Source organism: Symphalangus syndactylus, chromosome 10 (genome assembly GCF_028878055.3).
Source record: "Symphalangus syndactylus isolate Jambi chromosome 10, NHGRI_mSymSyn1-v2.1_pri, whole genome shotgun sequence".
Lineage (NCBI taxonomy): Eukaryota > Metazoa > Chordata > Mammalia > Primates > Hylobatidae > Symphalangus > Symphalangus syndactylus.
In genome coordinates, this window is record NC_072432.2 from 132,298,943 (window position 1) to 132,319,340 (window position 20,398).

The 20,398-nt window shown below is 35.6% G+C and overlaps 1 protein-coding gene across 4 annotated transcripts in view; it reads left to right on the forward strand.

Moving 5' to 3' along the window:
* Positions 1–20,398, forward strand: part of ADAM32 (ADAM metallopeptidase domain 32) — a 175,835-nt gene that overhangs the window by 92,042 nt on the left and 63,395 nt on the right. For all 4 annotated transcript variants that reach the window (XR_008660572.2, XM_055296031.2, XM_055296032.2 and 1 more), the window contains 3 exons: positions 3,207–3,387; positions 13,706–13,798; positions 15,139–15,337. Coding sequence is in view for 3 of the 4 variants with exons in the window: in XM_055296031.2 (XP_055152006.2) it covers positions 3,207–3,387; positions 13,706–13,798; positions 15,139–15,337 (473 nt within the window). In the remaining variant the exon portion in view is untranslated. The remainder of the gene's footprint in view (positions 1–3,206; positions 3,388–13,705; positions 13,799–15,138; positions 15,338–20,398) is intronic.

Sequence of the window (20,398 nt, forward strand, 5' to 3'; positions counted from 1 at the left end):
ATATATATACCACATTTTAAAAATCAGTTTATCTGTAGATGGGCATTTAGATTAATTTCATGTGTTGGCTATTGTGAATAGTGCTGCAGTAAACATGGGAGTGCAAATATCTCTGTGACATTCTGATTTTTTTTTTACATATATATACCCAGTAGTGGATTGCTAGATCATATAGTAGTCCTATTTTTAGTTTTTTTGAGGAAGATTCATATTGTTTTTTATAATGGTTGTGTAATTTACATTTTCACTAAGAATGTTCAAGATATTGCCTTTATCCTCATCTTTTATAGTGTGTAATTTTTTGTCTTTTTGATAATACCCACTTTTTGATCACAAAGAATGAAACAAACACAACCTAAAAAACTCTACACTTTAACTCCCTTCTCCCCGATTTTGACTTTTTGATCTCAAAATTTACATATTTTTGTATTACCTATCTCTTAAAAATTGTTATAGTTATTGTTTTCAATATCTTTGGCTTTTAATCTTTATACCAAAGATATGAATGGTTTACACACTATAGTTACAGTGTTAGAGTGTTCTAAATTTGTTTGTTTACTTTTATACCTTCACATGTTTTCTTGTTGCACATTAGCATCCTTTTCTGTCAGACTGAAAAACTTCTTTTAGCATTTCTTATGGTTTGGTGGTGAATGAATTCCCTCCACTTTCATTGGTCTAAGAATTTTGAATCACTGCTTCATTTTTAAGGATAGTTTTCCTGGGTACAATATTCTTGGTTGAAAGTTTTTTCCTTCAGAACTTGGAATATGTCATTCCACTCCTTCCTGGTCTTTAAGGTTTCCATAGAGAATTCTGCTGCCAGATGTACTGGTACTCCTTCATGTGTTATTTGCTTCTTTTCTCTTACTGCTTTTAGGAGTCTCTCTTGTCCTTGACCTATGAGAGTTTGATTATTATATGCATTGAGGTAGTTTTATTTGGGTTGACTCTTCTTGGTGATCTTTGACCTTCTTGTAACTGGATATTTATATTGAGGTTTGGACAATTTTCCATTATTATTTATTTGAATAACCTTTCTACCCCCTTTCTCTTTCTCTACTCCCTTTGAAGGTCAATGACTCTTACATTTGCTATCTCACTGATCCAATAACTGTTCTTTGTTCTTTTAAATAACCTTTCTACCCCCTTTCTCTTCCTCTACTCCCTTTGAAGGTCAATGACTCTTACATTTGGTATCTCACTGATCCAGTAAGTGTTATTTGTTCTTTTAAATTCATTTTTCTTCTTCTTGACATATTTTCAAATAGCCTGTTTTTGTGCTCATGAATTCTTCCTTTTGTTTGATCACTTCTGCTTTCGAGACCCTCTAATACATTTTTCAGTTTATCTATTATTGCTCCAGGAATTCTTCTTGATTTTTAAACTTATTTCAATCTCTTTGTTAAGTATCTCTGATAATTAATTTTCTGAATTGTTTCTCTGTGTTTTCTTGATGTTATTTGAGCTTCCTCAAAACATTTATTTTGCATTCTCTGTGTAAGAATTTACACATATTTCTCCAGGTTTGGTTATTGGTGCCTTATTTATTATACTTGATGGGATCATATTTTCCTGAATGTTATTAATGCTTATGGATGTGTCTGGGCATTAAAGAATTAAGTATTTATTCTCATCTTCACAGTCTGGCCTTGTTTGTACTAGTCCTTCTTCAGAGGACCTTACAGAAATTCCAAGAGTACTGACTGATGAGTTAAGACCATGGTCACTGCTGCCATTTCAGCACTAGATAGCACCTTAAGCTCAATTATGCTGTGGCTCTCTTGAAGATTCCTATGTATCCAACCCTGATGGACTTCGGAAATATCAGAGACAGTTCTGTGGGTTTCCAAGCCCAAAGTCTCTTGCTCACTTCCTTTTTCTTCCCCTAGCAGAAGCAGTCGCTCTCTACACTGCACTGTCTGGAGTTGCAGGAGAGGTGATACATGCACTTTCATGGCCACTGCAACTGGCAGCATACTGGCTCACACCTGAAGCCCATAGCCTCATAGACCAGCACAGTAATGGTTAGTGTTTGCTCACCTAACACCCACAGTCACTATTACCTGACTGCCGCTGATATTTATTCATGGCCTAAAGCTTCTTTCGTCAGCCAGTGGTGAAGCTGGCCAAGGCTTGGCTCCATCCTGCTGGGTGGTGAATTTTCTTCTTAGCTGGGGCAGGTCTAGAAGTCTGTGGGCACCAGCCTGGAATCAGGGACCATGGGGTTCAGCCTGGTGCTGTGTTTTACGGTAGTGGGGTTGGTACAGGCTTCTCAGGCAAAGTCCCATGCACACTTCCTTCTCCCTCTCCTAAAAAGACAAATTCACTCTCTATGTGCATTGCTCCAGATTGGGGAAGGGATGGTACAGGCAATGCAAAACTGTCATTCCTACCCTCTTCAATGTGTCTTTTCTTGTTATGCCAAAACCAGTTACTGTGATCTTTTACCTCATTCTTTTAGCTCTCGTGAAGGTGTTTTCTTGCATGGATAATTGTTCACTTCAGTGTCCCTATAGAGGGATGATCACTGGAGGGTTCTATTCCATGAGCTTACTCTGTCTCCTCTTCCACATCTCATATCTTAAATCCTCATTTTCAAGGCAATGTGCACAGACAAATCAGTAATGAAATCTGGCACATAATAGGTACTCAATAAATCTCAGTTTCTTCCTTACCTTACAGATGTTTACTACATACAAATATAGTAAAAATGGACTTCCTATGGAACTATTCAATGAATTCCCTTTATTACTGGTATATGGACATAATAATATATAATTTTGATAAATATACAAATTTTTTCTGAGATCTTTGAGGAAGTTCAGGACTAAGTACATTATCATTTGTTTAATAAAATTTTGTTGTTAATTGGGTGCTAATTTTTATTTGAAGTGATGTCTGTCCAAATCTGGATGCTGATTTTTATTTGGAATAATATCTGCTCAAATCTTTTGTCTATTTTAAAATTGGATTACTATATGTGTGTGTTGCTATTGAATTGTACTTAATTTTGTTTTATTAAGAACATGTATTCCAATGAATAAAATCACATGACATCCTCAAGTATGATTTTGGCCTCTAAGCACTTATTATAAACATTTGTAATAGCCAATTGAATTTAACATTTTGAAATTAATTTATATCATATAGAAATGTGTTTTCAGAAGTATATTGCCAAAGACATTATATGGATTCATCTTTAGGCAATCCAATGGTGTGAAGACTTTTAGCAGTTGCAGTTTGAGGAGCTTTCAAAATTTCATTTCAAATGTGGGTGTCAAATGTCTTCAGAATAAGCCACAAATGCAAAAAAAATCTCCGAAACCAGTCTGTGGCAACGGCAGATTGGAGGGAAGTGAAATCTGTGATTGTGGTACTGAGGCTGTAAGTATGATAACTAGGAAAATTTATTAATAAATTTATTGTTTTAGTTTATCTTTTTCATAAATGTCATATATCTCAAATGTGAATGAGTACCATGCAGAATGTTGACAGTAAGTGAAGTTAGGTTGAAATACATACAAGAAAATACTGTCTAGATTTTGTAGGTTGAAGAATTTTGAACAAGTTTACAATGTACTGCAAAAAATTATTGGTAATGGGAAACAGGAGAGTCTAGAATAAACTTTTGAGTTTCAGACTAAATATATGGGGTTCTTTACAAATCTCTGCTTAATCTTTGGACATTTTACAGATGTCTTAATGAAGATTGATTAAGCAGCCCAATGTGTCCTTTAGGTTATTACTTCACAATGGAATCAGTAGTACAGGAATCTGTATCAATATTGTAATATGAACACTAGATATTTTGATTATTCACTTGATAGGGAAACCCTGAAAATATAATGAATTCAAGAGGCCTAGGGTTTAATGTTTTATATAATTCAGTATTTGGAGCAGTACTGCAAATGTTATAAATTCCTTGGTTACAAGGTAGACAGAAATTTATTAGGGTTTGTTACATCCATAGGTCTGAATTACTTGTACCATATCACATTATTTTAATTACTATGTTTTTGTATTATGTTTAACTATTTGGTAGAACAAGTCATCTTTCTTTATTTTTTATTTTATTTTAATTAATTTATTTTTTGAGATGGAGTTTTGCTCTTGTTGCCCAGGCTGGAGTGCAATGGAGCGATCTCGGCTCACTTCAACCTCTGCCTCCTCGGTTCAAGTGATTCTCCTGCCTCAGCCTCCCAAGTAGCTGGGATTACAGGCACCCGCCATCATGCCTGGTTGTTTGTATTTTTAGTAGAGACAGGGTTTCATCATGTTGGTCAGGCTGGTCTCAAACTCCTGACCTCAAGTAATCCACCTGCATTGGCCTCCCAAAGTGCTGGGATTGCAGGCATGAGCTACCACACCTGGTTCTTGATTTTTTTTAAAAAAATCAATTTTATTGGGGTATAATCCACATACAATAAAGTGCACCCATTTTAAGTGTATGGCTTGATGAGTTTCAACAAATGTATATAACTATTGGTATAATTAAGATATATATTTTCATCATCCCCAAAAGCTTATTCATATTTGCAGGCATTTCTACCTCCACCTGTCTCCAGACAATTTCTGATTCTGTTACCTTTGCCTGGTCTGGAAAGTCATATAAATGAAATGAGACAGCACATATTTTTTTGTGTCTGGCTTTTACCTTTCAATATAGTGTTTTTGAGATTCATCCATTTATTTCATATCACCATAGTGTTTCCCTTTTAATTTTGAGTAATATTTAATTGTGTGGATATATCGCAATCTGTTTTAACCATTCACCTGCTAATGGACATTTAAGTTGTTAAACTATTGGTCCATTATTCTTAATTTGTAAAAGTACAACTGCTAGGTCATATGATACGTGTATGTTTATAAGAAATTGCCAAAATATTTTCCAAAATGGTTGTATCTTTTTACACTCCTGTCAGCAGCATATGAAACTTTGAGTTCCTTCATATCTGCATTAGAACTTGTTATTATCCACTTCTTAAATTTTAGCTATTCCAGTGGTTTTGTAGTGGTTTAAATTTGCATTTTCTTGATTACTCTAATGGTGTTGAGCATGCTTTTACTGGCGATTTTTTAAAAACAATTATTTTCAATGGACAAAAAATAATTGTATATATTTCTGGGATACAGTGCAGTTTGGATATACATTTACTTTCTGTAATGATTAAGTCAAGGTTATTAACAAATCCATCACCTCACATACTTATTATTTTTTTGTGGAGAAAACATTTGAAATTTACTTTTTAAGCAATTTTTTGATATATAATAGTTGTATATATTTTGGGGGTACATGTTATATTTTGGTATCTGTATAGAATGCATAATGATCAAATCAGGGTAATTTGAATATGTACCACCCCATATATTTATATTTTCTTTGTGCTGGGAATATTATAATTCTTCCCTTCTAGCTATTTTGAAGTATACAATAAATTAACTACAATTTCCCTACTGTACTATTGAGTGCTAGCACTAATCCCTTCCATTTACCTGTATTTTAGATCCCTTAACCAACTTTTCTTTTCTTTTGTCTGTATTATATCTTTTTAAAAATTTTCTAATTTTTGTGGGTAGTAGATGTGTATATTTTATACATACATCTATTGCACATACATCTACCATATATTTATGGTATTATGGGTTACATGAGATATTTTGATACAAGCATGCTATGCATAATAATCACATGAAGGTAAATGAGGTATTCATTCCCTCAAACTTTATTTTTTTGTGTTACAAACAATCCAATTATACTCTTTTACTCATTTAAAAATGTACAACTAGATTATTTTTGACTGCAGACACTTTGTTGTGCTATGAAATGCTAGCTCTTATTCATTCTTTCAAACTAATTTTTCATACCCATTAACCATCCTTACTCCCTTGCCCCCTCCGCACCTGCCCAACTACCCTTCCCAGCCTCTGGTAACCATCCTTTTACTGTCTATCTCCATGAGTTCAATTGTTTTAATTTTTAGCTCCCACAAATAAGTGGGAACATGCAGTGTTTGTCTTTCTCTGCCTGGCTTATTTCACTTAATATAATGACCTCTAGTTCCATCCATGTTGCGAATGATTGAATCTCATTCTTTTTTATGGGTGAATAGTACTCCATTGTGTATATGTACCACTTTTTCTTTATCCATTCATCTGTAGATGGACAGTTAGACTGCTTCCAAATCTTGGCTATTGAGAATAGTGCTGCAGTAGACATGGGTATGCAGATATCTCTTCGACGTAATGATTTCCTTTCTTTTGGGTACATACCTAGGAGTGGAATTGCCAGATCACATGGTAGCTCTGTTTTTAGTTTTCTGAGGAACCTCCAAACTGTTCTACATAGTGATTGTACTAATTTACACTCCCACCAACAGTGTGCAAGGATTCCCTTTTCTCCACATCTTCACTAGCATTTGTTATTGCCTGACTTTTGAATCAAAGCCATTTTAAATCAGGTAAGATGATATCTCATTGTAGTTTTGATTTGCAATTCTCTGATACTCATTGATGTTGAACCCCTTTTCATATACTTGCTTGCCATTTGTGTGTCTTCTTTTGACAAATGTCTATTCAGATCTTTTGCCCACATTTAAATCAGATTATTAGATTTTTTCCTATAGAGTTGTTTGAGCTCCTTATGTGTTCTGGATATTAATCCCTTGTCAGATTGGTAGTTTGCAGATATTTCCTCCCATTCTGTGGGTTGTGTCTTCACTTTGTTGATTGCTTTCTTTGCTATGCAGAAGCCTTTTAACTTGATGTGATCCCATTTATTCATGTTTCGTTTGGTTTTGTGTGCTTGTGGGGTATTACTCAAGAAATCTTTGTCCAGTCCCATGTCCTGGAGAATTTCTCTAATGTTTTCTTGTAGTAGTTTCATAGTTTGAGGTCTTAGATTTAAGTCTTTAATACATTTTCATTTGATTTTTGTATATGGTGAGAAAGAGGAGTCTAGTTTCATTGTCATGCATATGGATATCCAGTTTTCTCAGCATCACTTATTGAAGAGACTGTTCTTTCCCAAGTGTATGTTCTGGGCACCTTTGTCAAAAATGAGTTCACTGTAGATTAATGGATTTATTTCTGGGTTCTCTATTCTGTTCCACTGGTCTATGTTTCTGTACCATATCATTTTGATTAGTATACCTCTGTAGTATAATTTGAAATCAAGTAATGTGATTCCTCCAGTTTTGTTCTTTTTGCTCAGGATAGCTTTAGCTATTCTGGGTCTTTTGTGGTTCCATATAAATTTTAGGATTTTTTTTTTCTATTTTTATGAGGAATGTCACTGGTATTTTGATAGAGATTGCATTGAATTTGTAGATTGCTTTGGGTAGTGTGGCTATTTCAACAATATTGGTTCTTCTAACCCATGAACATGGAATATTTTTTCATTTTTGGCATTCTCAATTTCTTGCATCAACGTTTTATAGTTTTCATTGTAGAGATCTTTCACTTATTTGATTAAACTAATTCCTAGACATTTTATTTCGTTTATAGTTATTGTAAATGGGATTACTTTCTTGATTTTCAGATTGTTCACTGTTACCATATAGAAATGTTTTTCTTCTTTTTTGATATAAGTGCATAGAGCTATAAACATACCTTTTAGTACTGTTTTGCTCTATCCCATAGGTTTTGGTATGTTGTATTTCCATTATCATTTGTTTCAAGAAATTTTTAAATTTCCTTCTTAATCTCCTCATTGACCCACTGTTAATTCAGGAGCATATAGTTTAATTTCCATGTATTTGTAATAGTTTCCAAAATTCCTCTTGTTATTGGTTTCTTGTTTTATTCCATTGTGGTCAGAGAAGATGCTTGATATTATTTAATTTTTTTGAATCTTGAAGACTTATTTTGTGACCTAACATATGGTCTGTCTATACTTGAGAATGATTCATGTTCTGAAGAAAAGAATGTGTATTCTTCAGCTGTTGGATGAAATGTTCTATAAATATCTATTAGATCCATTTGATCTATAGTGCAGATTAAGTTTGATGTTTCTTTATTGATTTTATTGATTTTCTGTCTGGAAGGTCTACTGAGTGCTAAAAGTGGGGTGTCAAAGTCTCCAGCTGTTATTGTATTGGGGTCTAGCTCTGTCTTTAGTTCTAATAATATTTGCTTTATATATCTGGGTGCTCCAGTGTTGGGTGCATATGTATTTACAATTGTTATATACTCTTGCTGAAATGACCCTTTTATTATTATATAATGACCTTCTTTGTCTCTTGTAGTTTTTGTCTTGAAATGTGTTTTGTCTGATATGAGTCTAGCTACTCCTGCTCTTTGTTTAGTTTCCATTGGCAAAGGATCCCTTTCCATCCGTTTATTTTCAGTCTGTGTATGCCTTTATAGGTGAAGTGTATTTATTGTAGGCAACAGATCATTAATTTATTTTGTTTTTAAAATTCATTCAGCCACTCTTTGATTTTTGATTGGAGCATTTAGTTGATTTACATTCCATGTTATTATTGATAAATAAGAACTTTCTCCTGCCCTTTTGTTATTTGTCTTTCTTCTTCCTTTCCTTTCTCCTTTCTCCTCTTTCCTTCCCTTCCCTTCCCTTTCTGTTTCCTTCATCTTCCTCTTTCCTTCATCTTCGTTTTAGTAAAGGTGATTTTCCTCTGGTGATGTGATTTAATTTCTTGCTTTTTATCTTCTGTGTATCTGTTATATGTTTTTAGATTTGAGGTTATCATGAGACTAGCAAATACTATCTTATAGCCCATTATTTTAAGCTGATAACAATTTAACACTGTGCACAAACAAACAAGCAAAAAGAAGGCTAATAAAAACTCTGCTTTTACTTCCTCCCCCTGCTTTTCAACTTTTTGTTTTTTCTATTTATATATATTGTACTGACTATGTCTTGAAAAGTTGTAGTTATTATTTTGATTGGTTCATCATCTAGTCTTTCTGCTTAGAATAAGAGTAGTTTTATGCACCCCAGTTAAAGTGTTATAATATTCTGTGTTTTTCTTTATAGGTACTCTTACCAGTGAGTTTTGTACCTTCAGATGATTTATTATCACTCATTAACGTCCTTTTCTTTCTGATTAAATAATTCCCTTGTGCATTTCTTGCAGGACAGGTCTGGTGTTGATGAAATCTCTCAGCTTTTGTTTCTCTGGGAAAGCCTTTATTTCTCCATTATGTTTAAAGAATATATATATATATATATATATATATATATATATATATATATATATTTTTTTTTTTTACCAGATATGCTATCTTAAGGCAAAAGTTTTTTTTTTTCCAGAACTTTTAAATATGTCTTGCCACTCTCTCCTGACCTGTAAGGTTTCTGCTGAAAAGTCTGCTGCCAGACATATTAAATCTCCATTGTATATTATTTGTTCCTTTTCTCTTGCTGCTTTTAGGATCCTTTATCTTAGACCTTTAGGAGTTTGATTATTAAATGCTTTGAGGTAGTTTTCTTTGGGTTAAATCTGCTTGGTGTTCTATAACCTTCTTGTACTTGGATATTGATATCTTTCTCTAGGTTTGGGTAGTTCTGTTATTATATTTTTGAAAAAAGCTTTCTACCCCCATCTCTTTATCTACCTCCTCTTTAAGGCCAATAACTCCTAGATTGGTCCCTTTGAGGCTATTTTGTAGATCTTGTAGATATGCTTCATTCTTTTTTATTCTTTTTTTATTTGTCTCCTCTGTGGATTTTCAAATAGCCTTTCTTCAAGCTCACTAATTCTTTCTTCTGCTTGGTCAATTCTGCTATTAAGAGACTCTGATGCATTCTTCAGTATGTCAATTACATCTTTCAACTGCAGAATTTCTGCTTGATTTTTTAAATAATTTCAATTTACTTTTAAAATTTATCCGATAAAATTTTGAATTCCTTCTCTGTGTTATTTTGAATGTCTTTGAGTTTCCTCAAAATAGCTATGTTGAATTCTCTGTCTGAAAGGTCACATAACTCTGTTTCTCCAGGATTGGTCCTTGATGTTTTATTTAGTTCATTTGGTGAAGTCAGATTTTCTTGGATGGTCTTGATGCTTGTGGATATTCTTTGGTTTCTGGGCATTGAAGAGTTAGGTGTTTATTATAGTCTTTGCCATCTAGGCTTATTTGTAGCCATCCTCCTTGGGAAGGTTTTCCAGAGTATCTGAAAGGACTTAGGTGTTGTGATTTAAGCCATATTTGCATTAGGGGTCACCCCAACCTCAGTAATGGTATGGTTTTTTGCAGACTCTTAGAGGTACTGTCTTGGTGGTCTTGGATAATATCCAGAAGAAGTCTCTGGATTACCAGGCAGAGACACTTGTTTTCTTTCCTTACTTTCTCTCAAACAAATGGAATTTCTCTTTCTTTCTGTGCTGACTGTCTGGAGCTGGGGTTGGAGAGACACATTCCTGTGGCCACCACCACTTAGATTGTGCTGGATCAGACCTGAAGTCAGCATGGCACTGGGTCTCACGCAAGGCTTGCTGAAACCACTACCTGACTACTGCCTATGTTCACTCAAGGCCCTGGAGCTCCATGATCAGCAGGTGGCAAAGCCAACCAGGCTTGTGTCCTCCCCTTTAGGGAGCAAGTTCTCACAGCCCCTGGGCAGGTGCAGAGATGCCATCCTGGAGCCAGGGACTGGAGTCAGAAACCTTAGAAATATACTTGGTGTTCTGTTCTACTGTGGTTGATCTGGCATTCCAACCATTTGACACAGTCCTTCCTACTCTTACTTTTTTTCCCATAGGCTGAGGAGCCTCACCCTATGGCCTCTACCACCACAGGCCCACAGGGAGTAATGCCAGGCCACTACTGATATTGAGTTTAGGCCCAGTAACTCCTTAGTCAGCTTGTTGTGGGTGTGCAAGGCCTGGGACTCACTCTTCAGGGCAGTGGGCTCCCCTCTGTCCCACGACAGGTCCAGAAGTGCTATCTAAGAGAAAAGGCCTGGAATCAGGGAACCCAAGAGCCCACTGTGGTAGAGCGTGTACCTGAAGTCAGCATGACTAAGTTTTACTCAAGGCCTACAGCATACTACCTGGATATCACTGTTCATTCTTTAGGGCCCAAGGGCTGTTTCGTGGGTAGGTGATTGATCCTTCCTGGACTGGGTCCTTCCATTCAAGGCAGGAGGTTCACTTCTGGTGAGGGTGTGTTTAGAAATGTCTAGGAACTAGGACCTGGAATGGGGACTTCACCACCCTGATCAGTGCCCTATCTTATTGTGGCTGATCTGGTATCCAGGATGCAAGACAAAGCCTTCTTTACTCTTCCCTTTTCTCTCAACCAGAAGGGCGGGGTCTTTTTGGATCTGTGCACTCTGCTACCTGAGGCTGGGGGAAGGATGGCACAAACATTCTCTTAGCTTCCCTGGCTGGCGTCTCTACAGGTCACTTGCCCCTGCAGTCTGGCTCACATCTAGGTGAGCAGCCCAGCTCACCACTAGGACTTGTCTAGTCATTGCAGTCCTTGTGTCATAGATTGCCCCTCAAGTTCACTTAGGGCCCCAGAGTACTCCAGCCCATGGTGGTGAGGCTTGCTGGAACTCAAGCTCTGACTGATCAGATGGATGATTCCCCTCTGGCTAGGGCTGTTTTATAAGCCCCCTCTATGGATGGGCGTCAGCTGAGTATAGCCTGATTCTGCTTTACACTGTGTCAGGGCAACATTGAATTCAATGCAAAGCCTCATAGTCACTGTGCTCTCCTCCCTGAATTACACAGATTCTCCACACCATGAAGCTGCTGCTGGGAGATAAGGGATGGTTGCTGTTGGCAATTCAAGGCGTTCTTTCCCACCCTTTTTGGTGCCTCTTTCAGCAACATGAAGTCATTCAAGAGCAAGTTGTTTAATTTCCATGTAATTGTGTGGTTTTTGAGAAATCTTCTTGGTATTGATTTCTATTTTTATTTCACTGTGGCTTGAGTATATGGTTGGTATAATTTCAATTTAAAAAAATTTATTTAGACGGTTTATGGTTGAGCGTGTGGTTGATCTTAGAGTATGTTCTGTGCATGGATAAGAAAAATGTATATTCTGTTGTTGACATGTGGAGTACTTTGTAAGTGTGTATTAGGTCCAGTTGGTCAAGTGTTGAATTGCATTCAGAATTTCTTTTTTCGTTTTCTGTCTTGTGGTCTGTCTAACACTGTCAGTGGGGTATTAAAGTTCTCCACTATTATTGTGTGACTAAGTGTTTTTGTAGGTTTAGAAGTAGTTAGAATCTGGGTTCTACAGTGTTGAGTGCATATATATTTGGTACCATTAAGTCTTCTTGTTGAATTGAACTGTTTATCATTATGTGATGTCATGATTTATCTTTTATTACTGTTTTTGGTCCAAAGTTTGTGTTTTCTACTATAAAAATATTGACTTCTGCTCTTTTTTGTTTTCCATTTGCATGATAGATCTTTCTCCAACTCTTTACTATTAGCCTACTGGCTTTGTTACATGTAAGATGGATCTCTTGAAGACAGCAGATGGATGGGTTTTGTTTTTTTATTCAACTTGCATTTAGAGTCTCTTTTACTTATTTCTGCTCGGATCTATATTATTTCTTTTGTTCCACTAATTTTAGGTTTGATTTCTTCTTGCCTTTCTAGTTCCTTGAGGTGCATCATTAGGTTGCTAATTTGAAAATTTTCTCCTTTTCTGATGTAGGCATTTATTCTTATAAACTACCATCTTAGTATTGCTTTTGCTGTATCTCATAGGTTTTGTTATGCTGTGTTTCTATTTCATTTGTTTCAAACAATTTTTTATTTTTATTCTTTATTTCTTCATTGACTTGATCATTCAGGAGCATGTTATTTAATTTCTGTGTGTTTGTGTAGTTTTCTAAGTTCTTGTTATTGATTTCTAGTTTTATTTGCTTATGGTCAGAAAAGATACTTCATATGATTTTAATTGTTTTTTGAATTTGTTGAGATCTGTTTTTTAGCTTAGCATATGGTCTATTCTGAAGAATGTTTCACTTGCTAATGAAAATAATATGTTTTCTTTAGCTGTTTGATGAAATGTTGTGTTAGGTCCATTTGGTCTAGAGTGTGGTTTAACTCTGATGTCTCTTGATTTTTTTTTTTTTTTTTTTTGTCTGGGTATCTTTCCATTACTGAGTGAGGTGTTGAATTGTCCAAGTATTATTGTAATTTATTCTTTCTTTCTCTTTAGGTCTATTAATGTTTACTTTATATATTTGGGTTCACCAGTGTTGGGTGCACTATATTTAGAATTATTATATTCTCTTGCTAAATGGACTACTTTAGTATTATATGGGGACCACCTTTGTTTCTTTTTACAGTCTTTGACTTGAAGTCTATTTTATCTAATATAAATATAGCTATTCCTGCTCTTTTGTGTTTCCATGTGCATGTAATATATTTTTCCATGCCTTTATTTTCAGTCTATGTGTCTTCATACATGATGTATTTTTATAGGCAGCATATAGTGAGGTCTTGCTTTTTATCCATTCTGACATTCTCCATGTCTTTTAAGTAGAGAATATAGTCCAGAGGAAGGTAAGTAGGTTACTAGTTACTCTCTTGTGACTGGTAGTAAAAGTCCTACATTAGTGTTTTAAATGTTTTGAGATGTTAAAACCTGTAACTATCAGCAGCATTCATATCCTTTCCAAATTCAAACAGTAAGCCCATCAAAATATAACTCCTAGTAAAGATTTTACTATTGTCATGATGTATTTTTACTTGTACATTTCACTAATTCATAGCAATGTGGACCTGCAAGCTGTTGTGATTTTCGAACTTGTGTACTGAAAGATGGAGCAAAATGTTACAAAGGACTGTGCTGCAAAGACTGTCAAGTAAGATTTAAGCTTATGAACATCTTTCAAATATATAACAAATCATATGCAGGGTACTTTACAACACTTAGACCTACAGCTGTAATTACATCAATTAAGTTACTTTTCAGATAAAGAGAAAGATAATAAATTCAGAATCAGATTTCTGATTTTTATTAACTTTTCTTAGGTATTCTATATGCCAATATTTTCACTAAGTTGATGCTGTTTTTTTAAGCCTTGATTTAGAGATATTATAGGATTCTTCAATACAGAAGACCTCCATTGAATGGAACAATTATTTATTTGCATGATACAATATTTATATTATTGTAAATAAAAATGTTTTTATGGGTTGTGAATAAGTATCTATTTATATGTAATTGAAAGATATAGCAGATTTCCTTAATGTATAAGGAATGAAACTCACTAGAAGTAACATTTTCCACATGGTACATGTAGCATAACATTTAAACTTTGAACTTATTATTCAAAGATCATTTGACTTAAAGATTATGTTTTAGTTTATACAGTGAAGACATTGACTCCTGTTTTCTGTTTTTCTTTTCAGCTCTTCTAAAATATTATTAACAAGTTTCTCATATGAGAATACCTCTGTTGAATTATCTGTAATGCAGTCTACCTTCATGACTGTCCTGGACTGATGCAGTTTTATGTATTCTTTCCTTAGGATGTTATTATCTGATTGCATTCTTTCTTCTGTAATCTTTTTAGTGTCAGCTGGAAGTCATCAATTAAGAATTATGAGATAGATGTTTTATTTGAGATTCTTTTTGTAAATTTCCACAGTTCTATGTATGAAAGAGTCTACATATTTCCATGATTTGAGAGAAAGATTACAGTTGGGTTCCTTCCTCTCCAAAGACTCTCATAGTTGAACTGCGTTTTAAATAACACTTCTGTTTCCCTCTGCAGTTATTTATGCTTCACATTTGTCATAGAATTTTAAAGTATTCCACACTTACAAACCATGGCTTGAAAAAGTATATTTCATTTAGAAATGGACTAAATTACATTATTTTCACCCGAAAGAAAGAAATTTCCTAAGCTTAAAGTGAACATTCTTCTCTTACATTGAGGCTACAAATAAAACTTTGACTTTCATCACATCAGATTTTTGTTTTGCATTTTCTTGTACATATGTCTTATCTCCTATTTTAGTCAATAACATGCCATTTTTATTTTTCTATTATTAGCATAGTAATTTGTACAAAAAAGTATTAATATACATTAATGGATAGACTAAAGTGAAAATGATTAACACAATTTTGAAGTAAATATTAATAAACACAGTAACCCTATTTGTAATGCTTTATTTTTTATATTCTAATTTCTCTTAGATTTTACAATCAGGCGTTGAATGTAGGCCGAAAGCACATCCTGAATGTGACATCGCTGAAAATTGTAATGGAAGCTCACCAGAATGTGGTCCTGACATAACTTTAATCAATGGACTTTCATGCAAAAATAATAAGTTTATTTGTTATGACGGAGACTGCCATGATCTCGATGCACGTTGTGAGAGTGTATTTGGAAAAGGTAATATCTTTTTATTACATCTCAATAGCCCTTAACATTGTTATTAACATTACCAGGATAATGGGGAATATTTTCATATATATAAAATGTGGAATGTTTTATAGAGTATAAAATGTGGAATATTGTTTATATATATTTTATTATATATATAAGCAGAATGTTTTATGTAGCATAAAATGTGGAATATTATATAAATATATTTTATTATATGTATAAGCAAACATAAACACACTAATTCTTCTTTTTTATTATTATTATTATTATACTTTAAGTTTTAGGGTACATGTGCACAATGTGCAGGTTTGTTACATATGTATGCGTGTGCCATGTTGGTGTGCTGCACCCATTAACTCGTCATTTAGCATTAGGTATATCTCCTAATGCTGTCCCTCCCCCCTCCCCCCACCCCACAACAGTCCCCGGAGTGTGATGTTCCCCTTCCTGTGTCCATGTGTTCTCATTGTTCAATTCCCACCTATGAGTGAGAACATGCAGTGTTTGGTTTTTTGTCCTTGAGATAGTTTACTGAGAATGATGTTTTCCAGTTTCATCCATGTCCCAACAAAGGACATGAACTCATCGTTTTTTATGGCTGCATAGTATTCCATGGTGTATATGTGCCACATTTTCTTAATCCGGTCTATCGTTGTTGGACATTTGGTTGGTTCCAAGTCTTTGCTATTGTGAATAGTGCCGCAATAAACATACGTGTGCATGTGACTTTATAGCAGCATGATTTATAGTCGTTTGGGTATATACCCAGTAATGGGATGGCTGGGTCAAATGGTATTTCTAGTTCTAGATCCCTGAGGAATCGCCACACTGACTTCCACATGGTTGAACTAGTTTACAGTCCCACCAACAGTGTAAAAGTGTTCCTATTTCTCCACATCCTCTCCAGCACCTGTTGTTTCCTGACTTTTTAATGATGGCCATTCTAACTGGTGTGAGATGGTATCTCATTGTGGTTTTGATTTGCATTTCTCTGATGGCCAGTGATGATGAGCATTTTTTCATGTGTTTTTTGGCTGCATCAATGTCTTCTTTTGAGAAGTGTCTGTTCATGTCCTTTGCCCACTTTTTGATGGGGTTGTTTGTTTTTTTCCTGTAAATTTGTTTGAGTTCATTGTAGATTCTGGATATTAGCCCTTTGTCAGATGAGTAGGTTGCGAAAATTTTCTCCCATTCTGTAGGTTGCCTGTTCACTCTGATGGTAGTTTCTTTTGCTGTGCAGAAGCTCTTTAGTTTAATTAGATCCCATTTGTCAATTTTGGCTTTTGTTGCCATTGCTTTTGGTGTGTTAGACATGAAGCCCTTGCCCACGCCTATGTCTTGAATGGTATTGCCTAGGGTTTCTTCTAGGGTTTTTATGGTTTTAGGTCAGACATTTCAGTCTTTAATCCATCTTGAATTAATTTTTGTATAAGGTGTAAGGAAGGGATCCAGTTTCAGCTTTCTACATATGGCTAGCCAGTTCTCCCAGCACCATTTATTAAATGGGAATCCTTTTCCCATTTCTTGTTTTTGTCAGGTTTGTCAAAGATCAGATAGTAGTAGATATGTGGCATTATTTCTGAGGGCTCTGTTCTGTTCCATTGATCTATGTCTCTGTTGTGGTACCAGTACCATGCTGTTTTGGTTACTGTAGCCTTGTAGTATAGTTTGAAGTCAGGTAGCATGATGCTTCCAGCTTTGTTCTTTTGGCTTAGGATTGACTTGGCGATGCGGGCTCTTTTTTGGTTCCATATGAACTTTAAAGTAGTTTTTTCCAATTCTGTGAAGAAAGTCATTGGTAGCTTGATGGGGATGGCATTGAATCTATAAATTACCTTGGGCAGTATGGCCATTTTCACGATATTGATTCTTCCAACCCATGAGCATGGAATGTTCTTCCATTTGTCTGTATCCTCTTTTATTTCATTGAGCAGTGGTTTGTAGTTCTCCTTGAAGAGGTCCTTCATGTCCCTTGTAAGTTGGATTCCTAGGTATTTTATTCTCTTTGAAGGAATTGTGAATGGGAGTTCACTCATGATTTGGCTCTCTGTTTGTCCGTGATTGGTGTACAAGAATGCTTGTGATTTTTGTACATTGATTTTGTATACTGAGACTTTGCTGAAGTTGCTAATCAGCTTAAGGAGATTTTGGGCTGAGACAATGGGGTTTCCTAGATATACAATCATGTCATCTGCAAACAGGGACAGTTTGACTTCCTCTTTTCCTAATTGAATACCCTTTATTTCCTTCTCCTGCCTGATTGCCTTGGCCAGAACTTGCAACACTATGTTGAATAGGAGTGGTGAGAGAGGGCATCCCTGTCTTGTGGCAGTTTTCAAAGGGAATGCTTCCAGTTTTTGCCTATTCAGTATGATATTGGCTGTGGGTTTGTCATAGATAGTGCTTATTATTTTGAGATATGTCCCGTCAGTACCTAATTTATTGAGAGTTTTTAGCATGAAGCGTTGTTGAATTTTGTCAAAGGCCTTTTCTGCATCTATTGAGATAATCATGTGGTTTTTGTCTTTGGTTCTGTTTATATGCTGGATTACATTTATTGATTTGCGTATGTTGAAGCAGCCTTGCATCCCAGGGATGAAGCCCACTTGATCATGGTGGATAAGCTTTTTGATGTGCTGCTGGATTCGGTTTGCCAGTATTTTATTGAGGATTTTTGCATCAATGTTCATCAAGGTTATTGGTCTGAAATTCTTTTTTTGGTTGTGTCTCGGCCAGGCTTTGGTATCAGAATGATGCTGGCCTCATAAAATGTGTTAGGGAGGATTCCCTCTTTTTCTATTGATTGGAATAGTTTCAGAAGGAATGGTACCAGTTCCTCCTTGTACCTCTGGTAGAATTCGGCTGTGAATCCATCAGGTCCTGGACTCTTTTTGGTTGGTAAGCTATTGATTATTGCCACAATTTCAGAGCCTGTTATTGGTCTATTCAGAGATTCGACTTCTTCCTGGTTTAGTCTTGGGAGGGTGTATTTGTCAAGGAATTTATCCATTTCTTCTAGGTTTTCTAGTTTATTTGCATAGAGGTGTTTGTAGTATTCTCTGATGGTAGATTGTATTTCTGTGGGATCAGTGGTGATATCCCCTTTATCATTTTTTATTGCATCTATTTGATTCTTCTCTCTTTTCTTGTTTATTAGTCTTGCTAGCGGTCTATGAATTTTGTCGATCTTTTCAAAAAACCAGCTCCTGGATTCGTTAATTTTTTGAAGAGTTTTTTGTGTCTCTATTTCCTTCAGTTCTGCTCTGATTTTAGTTATTTCTAGCCTTCTGCTAGCTTTTGAATGTGTTTGCTCTTGCTTTTCTAGTTCTTTTAATTGTGATATAGGGTGTCAATTTTGGATCTTTCCTGCTTTCTCTTGTGGGCATTTAGTGCTATAAATTTCCCTCTACACACTGCTTTGAATGTGTCCCAGAGATTCTGGTATGTTGTGTCTTTGTTCTCATTGGTTTCAAAGAACATCTTTATTTCTGCCTTCATTTCGTTATGTACCCAATAGTCATTCAGGAGCAGGTTGTTCAGTTTCCATGTAGTTGAGCAGTTTTGAGTGAGTTTCTTAATCCTGAGTTCTAGTTTGATTTCACTGTGGTCTGAGAGACAGTTTGTTATAATTTCTGTTCTTTTACATTTGCTGAGGAGAGCTTTACTTCCAACTATGTGATCAATTTTGGAATAGGTGTGGTGTGGTGCTGAAAAAAATGTATATTCTGTTGATTTATGGTGGAAAGTTCTGTAGATGTCTATTAGGTCTGCTTGGTGCAGAGCTGAGTTCAATTCCTGGGTATCCTTGTTAACTTTCTGTCTCATTGATCTGTCTAATGTTGACAATAGGGTGTTAAAATCTCTATTATTATTGTGTGGGAGTCTAAGTCTCTTTGTAGGTCACTCAGGACTTGCTTTATGAATCTGGGTGCTCCTGTATTAGGTGCATATATATTTAGGATAGTTAGCTCTTCTTGTTGAATTGATCCCTTTACCATTATGTAATGGCCTTCTTTGTCTCTTTTGATCTTTGTTGGTTTAAAGTCTATTTTATCAGAGACTAGGATTGCAACCCCTGCCTTTTTTTTGTTTTCCATTTGCTTGGTAGATCTTCCTCCATCCCTTTATTTTGAGTCTATGTGTGTCTCTGCACATGAGATGGATTTCCTGAATACAGCACACTGATAGGTCTTGACTCCTTATCCAATTTGCCAGTCTGTGTCTTTTAATTGGAGCATTTACCCCATTTACATTTAAAGTTAACATTGTTATGTGTGAATTTGATCCTGTCATGCTGATGTTATCTGGTTATTTTGCTTGTTAGTTGATGCAGTTTCTTCCTAGCCTCGATGGTCTTTACAATTTGGCATGTTTTTGCAGTGCCTGGTACTGGTTGTTCCTTTCTATGTTTAGTGCTTCCTTCAGGAGCTCTTTTAGGGCAGGCCTGGTGGTGATAAAATCACTCAGCATTTGCTTGTCTGTAAAGTATTTTATTTCTCCTTCACTTATGAAGCTTAGTTTGGCTGGATATGAAATTCTGGGTTGAAAATTCTTTTCTTTATGAGTGTTGAATATTGGCCCCCACTCTCTTCTGGCTTGTAGAGTTTCTGCCGAGAGGTCAGCTGTTAGTCTGATGGGCTTCCCTTTGTGAGTAACCCGACCTTTCTCTCTGGCCGCCCTTAACATTTTTTCCTTCATTTCAACTTTGGTGAATCTGACAATTATGTGTCTTGGAGTTGCTCTTCTCGAGGAGTATCTTTGTGGCGTTCTCTGTATTTCCTGAATCTGAATGTTGGCCTGCCTTGCTAGATTGGGGACGTTCTCCTGGATAATATCTTGCAGAGTGTTTTCCAACTTGGTTCCGTTCTCCCTGTCACTTTCATGTACACCAATCAGATGTAGGTTTGGTCTTTTCACATAGTCCCATATTTCTTGGAGGCTTTGTTCATTTCTTTTTATTCTTTTTTCTCTAAACTTCCCTTCTCACTTCATTTCATTCATTTCATCTTCCATCACTGATACCCTTTCTTCCAGTTGATCGCATCAGTACTGAGGCTTCTGCAGTCT